The sequence below is a fragment of the Nycticebus coucang genome, chromosome 15 (genome assembly GCF_027406575.1).
Source record: "Nycticebus coucang isolate mNycCou1 chromosome 15, mNycCou1.pri, whole genome shotgun sequence".
NCBI lineage: Eukaryota > Metazoa > Chordata > Mammalia > Primates > Lorisidae > Nycticebus > Nycticebus coucang.
In genome coordinates, this window is record NC_069794.1 from 59,707,662 (window position 1) to 59,722,683 (window position 15,022).

At 39.9% G+C, this 15,022-nt stretch overlaps 1 protein-coding gene across 1 annotated transcript in view; it reads right to left on the minus strand.

Moving 5' to 3' along the window:
- VWA8 (von Willebrand factor A domain containing 8) overlaps positions 1 to 15,022 on the minus strand; it is a 468,998-nt gene that overhangs the window by 284,772 nt on the left and 169,204 nt on the right. Inside the window, exons 13-14 of the mRNA XM_053563447.1 lie at positions 11,353 to 11,513; positions 7,344 to 7,457 (exon numbers count right to left, since the gene is read on the minus strand). Coding sequence (XP_053419422.1) covers positions 7,344 to 7,457; positions 11,353 to 11,513 — 275 coding nt within the window. The remainder of the gene's footprint in view (positions 1 to 7,343; positions 7,458 to 11,352; positions 11,514 to 15,022) is intronic.

Here is a 15,022-nt window from a genome sequence, read left to right on the forward strand (position 1 = left end):
TACAGGCGCCCGCCACAACGCCCGGCTATAAATTGGAAAGAACTTTTAAGGAATGCTCAGTGTGTCAATGACAGGTAAAGATGTAAGAGTGCCTGAGATTGCCTAAGGGCAAAAAACGTTTAAGGAGAAAACCCTCCGAGATGCCAATTTTAACAGCATTCTGAAACCTTTCCCAATTTCTTAAGGCACAGTTAGGAGTCACTTCTTTTTCTGTGTTCCCACAACATTTAGACCTCTAGTCTAACATTTAAGAACTGCATTGTAATTATTTATTTATATATCTGTCTTCGTGTGTGGCACACCACAGAAGGCAGTAACAACTTCACAGAAGAGCCAGAACTCAACAAACATTTAACAAGGAAAGAATGAAGAAATGCTAGTGATCAATAAAAAACACTTGCACTCTCCAAATCAATCATATCAAATCATCAGTATACAGATAAGAATTACCTGCATTCTATTCTGGGAGCCCAAGGGGTAATTGAGTCCACAGATTGCCTTGCCATTATGATATTTAAGTTCCACAAAATCACTCAACTGTTATATTGAGAACAAGAGCTTTAAAATGAACTCTCAGGAGGTATTATACTACAAATTAGTAGATATTGTTCTTGGGATCCTGATCCCCCAGAGGTAGGAGATTGGTTTGTACAAGGCTGTGAAAACTGTTCTTTCTGTTAGTCAGCTGCAATTGATAATACCACCTAAGCACCATCCTCACTTCACCCTCAAACCTCTTCCCCTTAAAACAAAAACCTTCTCTTTTCACTCAACCTTGGGCATTTTTCTCCATCTTAAAATCTTCCATAAGGGAACAAAGCATTAATAAATAAAAATAGAAGATTGAAGATTACAGAAATAATAATCACTTTGTTGAACTTTTGTGATTAAGTACAGAAATGAAAGAATAGATGACATGGGTCATGAGTTTCTAATTTGTAGTTCAAATGCTAGTGCCAAGAGTGATACCTTAGATATGAGGAGCAACACAGAGGATCAACCCATGACAGATAATGGCCCATATTACTTACAAGAACAACTAGTGAAATAAAGCAATTTCCTCATTGAGTACAAATTCCCTGCTTTTTATACTGTTATATCCTTTTAGTCAAACTGTCAGTTCTCCAATAAACAGTCCTGAAAGAAATACTGTCAAATTTTAGAGAAATACTTAAAAGAAGAATCTAATCTATGATAACCCAAAAGAGAATGCATTTATTCTCAGAAAGACAAAAGTGGCTTAAAAAATTAAATCAAGGTTAACGAAGAAAAGGTAAAGACATTTACCAATAATCAGTACCAGCAGAGTGAAGAGCCGGAGGTGTTACATAACAGTGTTAACAGCAAAATAAAGAAAAAAATCTGTTTACATTCATAGGAAAATAATATGTTTCTTAAGTAAAAAGGAATACATAAGAAGGAGTACTCAAAAGGAAAGGAATTAGTCTTCCTTCTGTTAGAAATATTTTATTTAATTAATTAATTACTTTATTTTTAGAAACAGAGTCTCACTTTATCACCCTCGGTAGAGTGCTGTGGCATCACAGCTCACAGCAACCGCTAACTCCTGAGTTTAGGCGATTCTCTTGCCTCATCCTCCCTATGCATACCCTGTTTCCTCAAAAATAAGACAGTGTCTTATTTTAAGGTGTGCTCCCAAAGATGTGCTAGGTCTTATTTTCAGGGGACATCTTATCTTTCCTGTAAGTAGGTCTTATTTTCGGAGGATGTCTTATTTTCGGGGAAACAGGGTAGAAAATAGTCACTTCCTCTTTGGTGTTCCTATAGCCTTATTGTACACAGACCTCTATTCCTACATTAAAACTGCGTTGTACTTCTTCATTACATGTCTGTCTCTCTTCATGTGTAGGCAATTATTAACTTTAGGAAAAACGACATGAAGAGAAATAACTGTAATATACTAAATGGTTCAGCTGGATACAGTTCTGTCATAATGATGTAAACATCAAACAAAGTCCCAAGCAAAATTATCATATAATTCTTCAGGAAGAATGCAGAATGGAAGGATGCATGTGTAGAGAGATGAGAGGTGGTGAAAGAGGTAAATCTTAATTTTCCATGCAGGAAATCAATAATTAACTCCTAATCTAAAAAATAAGACCTAGCAAGGAAAGCATATTGTTTAGTGACATGGAGGTAAACATCAAAAGAAATAGCTAAGAGTTGAAAGTGGCCTATGGGGCATGAGAAGTGGGTAACAGAGACTGTCATAGACACAAAAACAGGACAGTACTTTTCATAAAATGCTTTTTATAATTGTCTGGCTCAAGATTCAAGTTTAGTATCAGTAAAAATCCAAACAAAAATTTAAAAAGTGATCTCTCTCCACCTTCTTAGAGTGACCTCTGAAGATAGAGTTGGGACAGGTTTGTATTTGTGGGAGAGCCACAAATCTATCATCACTAAGGTGAGAGAAACTTTGAGAAGAAAGTGCTATTAACCAAACCCAACATGACCTGCAGGCCCACTCTGTTCCTGAAAGTGACTTCATTTATAAAAGTATTTTGTGATCATTAGGGAGAAATTGGGTACTTTTCATAGAAAAAGGCTGTCATTTCTCGGACATTTGGTGACAAGTACCACACTCCTTATTGTGGGGAGCAGGCTGTGGGCAGCAGGGCCCTCAGAGCTGGGAATGGCATTCAAGGAACGACCACCAGCTGCTTCTCTTCCTTTAACATTCTTTCCACCTTCCAGAAGTCACATAGCCCATGAAGACTTGTTATCGACAAGCATAGTTTTTCCTCTTTAAGGCTGATCTCTACTTCGTGTGCTAAGATTCGCGCAACCTTGCTAAGACACTGCTGTTTCGACGGTTGAGGGGCTGGCTGCAGCCGTCAGCTGAGTCAGTCTCCCGATGCCATCCTATGTCTTGTCGTGTGTGTCCCTCTTCTTCACTTCCCACCTTTCCACTCAGGTCACCTCTCCCTCCTTGCACCAGGTCGAGAGGTCCCTCTCTCTCGTACCTGTATGTGACATGTGGTGCTCGACCAAGACTTGAGTACGGGGAAAGTAAGCTCAAACTGGTGAGGGAATCCTTGTTCCCCACCATTACCCCTCTAGTTCAAACAGGGACAAGGGTACAGGAAAGTGGTGAGGAAAGCCCCTGTGAGAAAAGTGAAAAATAAGGTAAGTGAAACTGTACAGTTAGTTTCGGGGGGTAATCATAGTTGGGAGTAAGTATGTCTATGTGTTTGCATATGTTATGTGCCTGTGATTTCACTGGAAATTGTTAGGTTAAAACTAGAGGAAAAGGTTAAGGTTAAAACTGGAATCTGTATGGTTAAGGGTAAAATCTGGAAATACTTCATTGAGGTTTCTCAAGGAAAGCACTGTTAAAACACAGAAAAATGTGACCTGTTCCAGTAAATATTACAAAAGACCCTTGCACAAGCTCGATTGTCTAAATGGCTTTTCTTCCCAGTGCCAGAGGCTGCAGATCAGGAAGGCAGCCATATTAGAGAGCATCAGTCTTTCTTTTGAGGCCCTTGGGAGCTGGGACAGGTGTGGTACCACAACTCCTTTTGCTTTGGCTTTGGTAGATACTTTGAGGAGAGAGGCTCTCTCTCCTGATGACTGGAGGTCAGTTGCTAAGGCTTGCCTTTCTGGAGATTGATTGTTGTGGAGGTTAGAATGGGCCGTTTAGGTTGCCAAGCAGGCAGAAAGTCAAAATAACATTCCTTTTACTGTAGGGGGGCTTCTATAACAAATCAATTCCATTATCCACCTGAAGCCTATCAGCAAGCTTTGCAAGCTTGGGGAAAGACACCTACCTCTGGAGTTAAGATGGAGGAACCTCTAAGTGCACTCCTATATCCTCCATCTTCAGCAGGAAGCCTTTTAGAGCAGTCAGCTCCCCTTTCTCCCTAACAGCAGTTAGAGCTTCTATTTGGAGAGGACTGATACGGGATTCCCCCACTCACTGTTATGGACTATTCCTCTCCAAGCCTGCAGATTGCAAATGTTTTGCTTACCATGTATTCATTTTGGTATGAACCCTCATGGTCTTTTACCAGGTCAGTTATGGCAAATGAATGTGACCATGGTTTTTTTGGAAAACTCTTGTTCATTTTCTTAACACCTACTCTGGTTTCATTTTTGCCTCTGCACACTCTGGTGAAGCTGTTAAATAGGTTATTGCTCATTGTTTAAATGCTTTTGCTGTTTTAGGAATTCTATGACTTACGACAGACAATGGTCTTATGCTAGTAAAACCTTTTCCTCTTGCTCCACTTTCTCTGTTAACAGGTATTCATACAGTCCTCAGGGCCAAGGAATTGTTGAATGCACTCACCACACTCTTAAACTTCAAATTTATAAATTACAAAAGGGGGAAGTAGGGCGGCGCCTGTGGCTCAGTCGGTAAGGTGCCGGCCCCATATACCGAGTGCGGCGGGTTCAAACCCGGCCCCAGCTGAACTGCAACCAAAAAATAGCTGGGCGTTGTGGCGGACGCCTGTAGTCCCAGCTACTTGGGAGGCTGAGGCAAGAGAATCACTTAAGCCCAGGAGTTGGAGGTTGCTGTGAGCTGTGTGATGCCATGGCACTCTACCAAGGGCCATAAAGTGAGACTCTGTCTCTACAAAAAAAAAAAAAAAGGGGGGGGGGGAGGTATACCCTAATCCACCTCATAACCTTCTCTCTCATGCCCTTTTTACTTTGAATGTTGATATCCAGAAACACCAGTAGAACGTTTTTGGAATGCACCTAATTCTAAACATCCTATGGAAAGATCCTCTAAGTGGAATCTGGCAAGAGCCTAACCCTGTTCTGATATAGAGGCGAGGATATGTCTGTGTTTTTCTTAGAATAGCTGACAGCTCTTGTTGGTTCCTTGAACGGAGCCAGAGGAACTTCTTGACACTGAGACTGACACCCCAGGAGGTTTGTCGCTGAGCCATGACATCTCGGAGTGCAAAGTCCCTGATACGGGAACAACTGAAGTTGGTGCAACATATGGCAAGCCAGTCCCCACCCCGAGTAGTTCATCTGGTGGTGATGATTATTATGTTTGTTATGTATGGGTCTCATCTGTAGTCCTGCCCAACTGGCTAAAGACATTTTTGTCTTCTACAGAGTAGAGTCAAACGACAACTCCAAAAGTTGTTTAATGAATTGGAAAAAGTATAAAATAGATGTGGGGAGCAGGCTGTGGGCAGCAGGACCCTCCCCCCCAGCCTGGAGTGGCGTTCAGGGAACAACCACTAGCTGCTTCTCCTTTAACAACATTCTTTCCACCTGCCAGAAGTCACGCAGCCCATGTAGACTTGTTATGGACAAGCACAGTTTTTCCTCTTTAAGGCTAATCTCTACCTCAGTGCTAGGATTTATGCAACATTGTTAAGATACTGTATAAAGCTGGTTCCATGGTTCAGGGGCTGGCTGCAGCCATCAGCTGCATCAGTCCTGCCAACACCATCCTATCTCTTGTCTTGTGTGTCTCTCCACTTCCCACCTTTCCACTCAGGTCAACTCTACCTCCTCCCACCAGGCTGAGAGGTCCCTCCCTCTCATGCCAGTACGCGACACCTCATGTTCCAAGAGAAATTGCTGTGCAGGCTTGCTGTAAGCTATTGACAAATCGGTTGGAATCTTCCTTCTGAAAATATGAACTGTTCCCTGACTACTGATTCACATGCAAATAATGCACAAAAATTGAATATTACAAAGTTTAATATGAGGAATAGAGGAATTTGATAAAATATACTTCAGAAGTATGAGTAGCTGTGTAATCAAATAAACTTTCAAATTTATACAGAGACATTAGACTCTTTAGACTTTCTAGACTTAGAATTTCCCTTCTAAGAAAAAATTCCAAGATTTTTAAACAAAATTTTTCCCATAGCATGACACAATAAATACACTTGTCTTTTGTAGGATTTTAATGCTTTCAATACAGTAGAACCTCCATAGCTGACCATCTCACATTAACCACCTCCTTAAATTGATCTAATTCTCATAAATTGGACATACACCACACGTACGTGTCACTAAAGCAGGCCTAGTTCCTTATGTTGACCAGTTATAATCCCGTGGGTAGTCAACTTAGAGGTTCTTCTGTCCTTTTGTGAGGGAAATCTTCATTTAAATAGGGTTAGATCAGGTGCCTAAGTTTTCCCCAATATAGCGACCTCTAATTATATTCAAATATCTATGGAAAACGTAATGAGATGGAAAATTATATTTGCAAAACCTACACTAAAGGAAAATATAGAATGCAGCTGAAAGATACCTCACCCTTCAAACTTTTTATTTTGAAATTTTTTCAAACTCATAAAAAATTTAAAAGAATACAAACATCCGGGCGGTGCCCATAGCTCAGTGGGGAGGGTGTCAGCCACATACACTAAGGCTGGTAGGTTGAAACCCAGCCCGGGCCAACTAAATGACAACTGCAACAACTAAAAAATAGCCAGGCGTTGTGGCGGGCACCTATAGTCCCAGCTACTTGGGAGGCTGAAACAAGAGAATGGCTTAAGCCCCAGAATTTGATGGTTGCTGTGAGCTGTGATGCCATAACACTCTATCCAGGGCGACATAGTCAGACGTCCCCCCCCCCCCAAAAAAAATACAAACATCCATATATCCTTCGCCTAGATTTTGCCAATTAAGATTTTCACATTTTGTGGTCTCATTCTCAGTTGATTTTGTGGTCTCATTCTCATCTTTTTTTCCCGGAAACATTTGGACATTCATTATAGGTATTTTTCTTCACTTCGTCCCTTAAGTATCTCAGCAAGCATCTCTGCTGAAAGGAATATTCTCCTTCATAACCTCAATACCATTAAACTTATAAAAATATTAATTCAATATGTGTATATATACACATCTCCCTAAACTTTATTTTTTATAGCTGTTTTCATTTTGTTTCCTACTCCAGAATCCAGTCATGTCTCAAACATTGCATCTGGTTGCTACACCTCTGGAAGGAATCTTTAAGCCACAAAGGGCAATTCTACATCAGGTAGCACAGCCAGAGATTACTGGTGATGACCTAGGAGGGTGAGCCTAGTTAACTGTGGGCCCACCTTGTGTTCTGCTGAGGGGATACAAAAGTATATGACCTGTAGGTCAACAGAGGGGGGGATTATGTTCTTTAAACCAGTGTTCTTATAAATGTTTAAACACTTATTTAAAAGTAAGGCCAAGAGTACAAAGTACATCTTGGATAGGAACCTCACGTTTTAAGAAGTGCCAAACTATTAGTATGCTCAGGACACCAAACTGTTAAGCTATTTAAAGTTATCTTGGTTTGACTAGATTGAGAAAATTAATAAACAATATTTTTAACGCCACAGTAAGAGTAATGCATCCAGAATTACCTCTTTTGCAGCTGCTCCTCAGACATCTGCAGCTCCTCTTTTAAGCGCCTGTACCTGTCTTCTCTCAGCAGCCGAGAGCCATCATAGAGGCTCAGCTCTCGATCGTGGATTAACCTAATGGAATAAGGACAAAGTCAGAAGACAAATGAAGCAGTTTTGAACACTCAAGTTATTAGAGGTAGAGTCAGTGAGCCAACATTTTAATGTCTATTAGTGCTGGCAACTGAATCGAACAATTTTGTTAGATGGACTTTGTGAAAGTTCAAGCCAGTCAGTGCTGTAATACTTGTCAAAACTGAAGGTTTCTGTCCTGGAGGGCGGTATTCGTGAACACTAGATGTGGCTAAAAAGAGGAAAAGAAGAGGAAGTGGAGGAAAAAGAAAAGGAGGGAGAGGAAAAGGCACAGCTGAATGAGTGACTTGGGATAACCAAGAATTCCATATTAAGGAACAAGGCAGTTGGCACTCATTCCCTTGACTCCAGTGTAACTCTTTAAAGCAGTGTTCTTTCAGCCTTTTTTATCTCAGGGCACACGCGAACCTATAGTTAAACTTCCATCGCATACTTTAATTATGCTGATCAAAAACAGTGAAAGAACATACTGTGCTTTGAACTTCTTTCAGAAATAATTTAATCTTTAAAAATTTTCCAGATATACAATCATATCATCTGCGAAGAGCGAAAGTTTGATCTCTTCTGACCCTATGTGGATGCCCTTGATCGCCTTTTCTTCCCTAATTGCGGTGGCTAAAACTTCCATTACAATGTTAAAAAGCAATGGAGACAATGGGCAGCCTTGTCTGATTCCTGATCCAAGTGGAAATGATTCCAATTTAACTCCATTCAATATGATATTGGCTGTTGGTTTGCTGTAGATGGCCTCTATCGGTTTAAGAAATGTCCCTTCTATACCAATTTTCTTAAGTGTTCTGATCATGAAGGGATGTTGGATGTTATCGAAAGCTTTTTCTGCATCGATTGAGAGGATCATATGATCTTTGATTTTTACTTTGTTTATGTGCTGAATTACATTTATAGATTTACGTATATTGAACCAGCCTTGAGACCCTGGGATAAAGCCAATTTGATCACGATGTATGATTTGTTTGATATGTTGCTGGATTCTTGTATTCACCCCTACTATGAAACTAACCTAGGACTTTCACATGAAAGCTATAACCAAGCTACAACCTAAGAACAGGGGGAAGGGGGAAAGCGTGGGGAGGGAGGGGGGAGGTGGGTAGAGGGAGGGGGATTGAAAGGATCACACCTGTGGTGCATCTTACAAGGGTACATCTGAGCCTTGGCAAATGTGGAATGTCAATGTCTTGGCAAAGTAACTAAGAAAATGCCAGGAGGGCTATGTCAACTAATGAGATGAAAATATGTCAAATATTCTATGAAACAAGTGTATGGTGCCCCATGATCATATTGATGTACCCAGCTATGATTTAATAAAAAAAAAAAATTTTCATGACTACACCTAAGATCCTCTCATGGAACACTGGTTGAAAATCACTACTTTAAAGAATGGTATCAATATGTCTATCTTGGGGGCAGCAGCCCCATATACAGAGGGTGGCGGTTTCAAGCCCAGCCCTAGCCAAACTGCAACAAAAAAATAGCCAGGCGTTGTGGCGTTGTCTGTGGTCCCGGCTACTCGGGAGGCTGAGGCAAGACCCAGGAGTTGTAGGTTGCTGTGAGCTGTGTGACGCCACAGCACTCTACCAAGGGCAAAAAAGTGAGACTCTGTGTCAAAAAAATTCTATCTTGGGAATTATAGGGTTTATTTTTTGAGACAGTCTCACTCTGTCCCCCTGGACAGCATGCCCTGGCATCATCATAGCTCATAGCAACCTCAAATTCTTGGGCTCAAGCAATCCTCTTGCCTCAGCTGGGACCATAGGCACTAGCCACCACGCCCAGCTAGTTTTTCTATTTTTAAGTAGAGGTGAAGTCTCACGCTTGTTCAGGCTGGTCTCAAACTGCTGAGCTCAATCAATTCACCCTCGGCCTCCCAGAGTGCAACTTGCCTGGCCAAAATTCCTCATAATGCAATAACTGCATTGGTTTTCACGTCAACTCCAATAGTGGCCTAACCATTCACACCATCAGAACTGTCCACCAGATGTTGAAACAGCTGAAAAGCACTATTCTAGAACTTACACCAAACCCAAAGTCTTCTGCTGTCCATGTTAAAATTGCCTCACATAGCCTCCATCCTTAGAGGAGGGAAAAAAATTATACAGAGGGTAGGAGCACAGGCAGGAAGCTGGTCAGGCCTGAGTTCAAATCCAGCTCTACATCCTACAGCTGTATGGGTGAGGAGGAAGAGAACCACACCATCTCTCTAAACGTTTTTGTGGCCTTTTGTCTAAGATCAAATTAGTATCTGTTCTTATCACTAAAATTTTACCTTTTATAATAAATATAAGGCCAACTTCATAGAGTTGCTGTGAAAATTAAACAGCTAATGTAAAACTGATGCTTAATGTCTAGCTGTTCTCAAATGTGGCTATACATTAGAATCCTCTGGAAAGTGTTGAAAAATACGGAGGTTCAGGCCTTAACCTAGACCAGTAACATTAGAATTTGTGCAGGTGGAGCCTAGGTATCAGTAGCTTTAATTCCCATCCATAAGGTGATTCCAAGGTTGAGAAGCTGAGAAACACTGGCTTCCAATGTCCAGCACAGAATAAGTACTCAGTGTTCAGTGCTGCTGCTATTCTGCCCAGCTGGCCAAACATGCACGAGATAGCCAAGAAAAGGGGATCAGCATAATTTAAGTGTGCTATGGAAGTTTCTCTGTTTTAGAGAAAAAATATTCTAAAATAAATATTATAAACCTATGGAATGTTGAGGCAAGTCACTGAAAGTTTGTGCTTATTGTTACTCTAAAATCTAATCACGATTAACAAAATGTATTTGGAATCTTTAATTATACTTGGTATCTACATCTTGTCCAGAACAAAAAACTCTGTGTTTTCAAATACGGAAACGGCCTATTCCACTTATTTGACTTCTCTCAATAAGTCAAAGTTAAAAATAAAATGTCTGTAAGTTACAGAAGGAAGGTAAAACAAAAAATAATCAGTATCATTAATCTCTTAAAATGAGACCATATGGGAAAATTTCCACAAAAGTTACACATAAAGACTCGTCTCTAAACATTAAATTCTAGAAAATTTTTAGGAATATGTAGAAATTTTTCCCACCTAAACAGAAATAAGAAAACATAGTTACAGAGAAATGCTTGAATTTATAATTAAAAAATGAGCTTTTTGAGTCTACATAAAATATAATCAAATATCAATTACACATTTTATATTAAAAACTACATTTTTTCGGCTAGGCACCCGTAGTACAGTGGTTATGGCGCCAGCCACATACACTGAAATTGGCGGGTTCAAACCCAGCCCAGGCCACCTAAACAAGGACAAGTTCAACAAAAAATGGCTGGATGTTGTAGCAGGCACCTTGTAGTTCCAGCTACTTGGGAGGCTGAGGCAAGAGAATTGCTTGAGCCCAACCAAGTGTTTGAGGTTGCAGTGAGCTCTGACGCCACAGCCCTCTGAGGGTGACACAGACTCTGTTTCAAAAACAAAAAACATTTTTTTCTCTCTAAAAAAAATTCCAACAAGATCAACTAATAATTAAGATCTACGATTCATAAGGGGTTTGTAAATAGTATAGCTGTGACTCTGACAAATTGTGGAAACTGCAGCTGTGTGCAAACTTTTTGCATGTATCTATATACGTAAAGTCTTTCAAAATTACTGAAATCTCTTATTTGGAGCTCTCACAGAATTTTGTGATGACAATGGCTTTTCTCAAAATGTTCATTATTTGGAGTTTAACTACATGGTGTTTATAGCAATAAAAAATCTAGCATTATACTTGGACGAAGAATCTTGAGTTTCTCAAGATCTACATGTTGAGAAAGTTACATGTCTACTGTGTTGGCACATTGTATGTGTGTGTGTCTGGGCTTTTTGTGTCTCACACAAACCTTTGCAATACAGCAAGTGTCCCCGCATTGACTCTATGAATGCCATCCAGCAGGACCAGCTTGCCTTCCAGAGCAGCGTTCACAAGGGGTGAGGACCGCCAGGCAGTATCTCCATTTGGAAGAGTGTATCTCTGCTGCAGCAGATCACGTGCTGTCATGTCCTAAAACCAATCCCCAGCACCCACCAAAGAACATGCAGAATTAGTTTTTAAGACATGGACAGTACCTTATTTGGCTTCATAGCACCTCTCTCTAAACATATGTTACATATAACTGGGAAGCCATCTTCTCTAATTCTCAAAATGAAAGCTCTTCAGAAAGCTGTTTTTGGTCATTTGAGGATTTTTCCTATTACATAATATAGTAAGAGTTTCCCCCCATTTTTACTTAGCTTTTTACTCCTCTTTTAAAATGTTCATTTAGATAATGGATAATAATATCCACCTAATTCTAACTGAATTCAGCTCAATCCATTTATTCTTGCAGGGATTTGACAACTTCCCCTTTTTTATTTATTTGTATTTTATTTTTTTGAGCTAAAGTCTCATTTTGTCACCCTGAGTAGAGTGCCAAGGTGTCATAGCTCACAGCAACCTCAAGCTCTTAGGCTCAGGCGATCCTCCTGCCTCAGTCTCCAGGGTAGCTGGGACTACAGGTGCCCAGCATAACACCTGGCTATTTTTTAGAGACAGAGTCTCACTCTTGCTTAGGCTGGTTCAGACTCCTGAGCCCAAGCAATTACCAGAGTGCTAGGATTACCAGTAAGAATCACTATGCCCAGCCCTGATTCCATTTTAAAAGGAGAAGCCATGCAAACTCACTATGCAGAGATGCTCTGGTTATCAATAAAGCACATTTTCTAGAAGTTGATAAGTTTTCCTGAAAAGCTATGCTAGGGACCTTCCCAGTGCCTCGCTATATTCAATGGCGGAAGCTGAGAACAGCCATCAGGAGTTACAGGAATTGAGAAACAATAGCATGGAACTTATAAGCAATTTCTTAAAGTACATACACAACGTGCTAACACTAAAATACTGTAATAAACTTAAAACTATTAATAGTTGTAGCATATAAAAGTTCACCACCTGTAAAAAAATTGGAGATTACGTGTATAATATGAACACATTTTTCTTACATATGTTAATGTGAAAGACTGGTTTCGTTTCTGTTATCAGATGCAAATAATATTTTGTGATAAATTCTTTGCTACTCACCAAAAATTTTGACCAATAGAAAATTAATGAATTTAAATGTTAAGTCTTAATTATTTCAACTTCTTAATACAAAAAGTACTAGTTTAAGAAGTATGAGTAGGCTTATATTGAATCATAAAGACCCTTGAGAAACAACATTCAAACTCAGCAAGTTCCCATAACCATAAAGGGATGGCTTTAAGACATTATCACAATTTGGCCTCTTTTTAAATTTTTATTTAATTTTTCAACTATGAATTCTAAATTCTACGCAAACTTAATGAGCAGTATTACTCTCTGCAGCCGATGGCAGTTACAGCAATCAAGATTAAATTCATCTTATCACTGTTCACTGATGGCCCCCCGTTTATGGTAGGAATGAGTTCATTGCCACTCAGGGGTTGCATAACAGAAAAATAAATCATCACTACAAAAAAAAAAAAGGACAAAGCCAAAATAAGTGTCTGTGGGTCATTTTCATAATCAAATGATGAAGAAAAATCAAGTATTATATTTACATATTCATGTGTACATACATATATACATACACTCATAAAATCTTTTTGAAGTTAAATAAGAATACATAAATTTAAAGAAAATTCCTCCAGAAAAAAATATTTGCTATAGAATTATATCACATATGACCCTAGAAAATTATATAGAAAATATGGTTTAGCACAGTTCTTTATAATCCAAGTTCCATATCACAATAACTGGGGAACTTTTGGACCACCCATAAACTTAGGCCTTATCATCCTAAAGATTTTGACTTAGCAGGTCCAATGTGGGGCCTAGCACCTGTTTTTTGTTTTTGTTTTTTTTAATTAATGTTATCTAGATGATTCTGATATGCCTCGCAGGTAGGAAATGCTGTTTTTGAAAAATTTTAGTTAAAATTCATTTCTTTGTACCCATTTTTATTCTAGTATGACTTTTGAGATTGTATAAGGATATATAAAATGCACAAGAAAATAGCACAAATTAAAAGTAAAGAACAAATGAGGAGGGAGAGTACAAAAGCAGGCGTTACTGCCTTTCAGCACTCCTCCTGGAATTCAGAGAGGAGGAGGTAGCATGCCCACAGCATTCCACTGAAACCATATTTTCAAAGACATGGATAGATTTTAATTTTGAAAATACCAGCTCCAGACTGAAGACTGCTGATATCCTGGCCCAATTCATCTTGGAACTCTTTTGCTTGGGCCTAGGAAAAGGAGATGAGGAATGCATTGACTCTGGCATAAGAGGTTCAGACTCCCAAGGATCTGAGGCAACATTTTTTTTTTAAATTTCAATAGAAAGAATGCCTCATTCTCAAACCAACATGTCCTGAATTATCATTCTGTGCACCCTATGAAAATCACTATTTGGTCATGAGACTAAAGCACTTTTGAAACTGCCCTTACAAAGTAACAATGGGGTGAAAGGGGAGAACCAGGGTGAGGGTGTAGCTAAAAATAAGGCACAGGCCCAGATAAAAATGATAGTAATTAGCCACTGTCTGCTACTCTGGAGTCACATAGTTGATGGTCGTAAAGATTCTTAGCTTTCTCCATAGAATTATCACCTTTTTGAAACCTAGGTGTAGTTTCTGAGATATCTTCCAGATCCTGCCTTCTGGTGCTTCGGATGACCCACCCAGATCAGCTGCCCAAATCATGGAACTCAACTCAATTGGTCTTGTGACTCCTCACCCAAAAACCTGGTCCTGCATTCCAATGACCCACCCAGGCTGAAGGCTAAGGGATGGAGAGTTCTATCCCTATTCCACACCCAGCCAATTAACAGACTCTGATTGCCTAATCCTCTGCCCATCAAACTGTCTTTAAAAACTCTGACTCCTGGGAGGCGCCTGTGGCTCAGTGAGTAGGGCGCCGGCCCCTTATACAGAGGGTTGTGGGTTAAAACTTACCCACGACCAAACTGCAACAAAAAAATAGCCGGGAGTTGTGGCGGGCACCTGTAGTCCCAGCTACTTGGGAGGCTGAGGCAAGAGAATTGCCTAAGCCCAGGAGTTGGAGGTTGCTGTGAGCTGTGACATCATAGCACTCTACCGAGGGTGACAAAGTGAGATTCTATCTCTAAAAAAAATCTGACTTCCAAACACTTGAGAAGGCAGCCTTGAGAAATTCCTCCTATATCCCCTCCCTTAGTGCTTTGTGAAATAAACTCTTTCTCTGCCATAAACCCTGCTGTCTCTGGGTATTGGCTTCCTCTTGAGCAGCAGGCAATGAACCTGGCTGGCAGCAACTTTTATGTCTTATTAACGCACACAATGTCTACGGTATTTGCTTATTCACATACGTAAACATTTACTAATAGATGAAAGGGATAACTAATACATGGGGCTCTTCCTTTCCAGTCTACCAGTTGGAGACACCCTTACAGTTACTAAAGTAAACTGAAATAATTATTTGTTGCTACAAAAGAACTTGTACAGATCGATATGGCTCAATGCTGTTAATGCCAACCCCGAC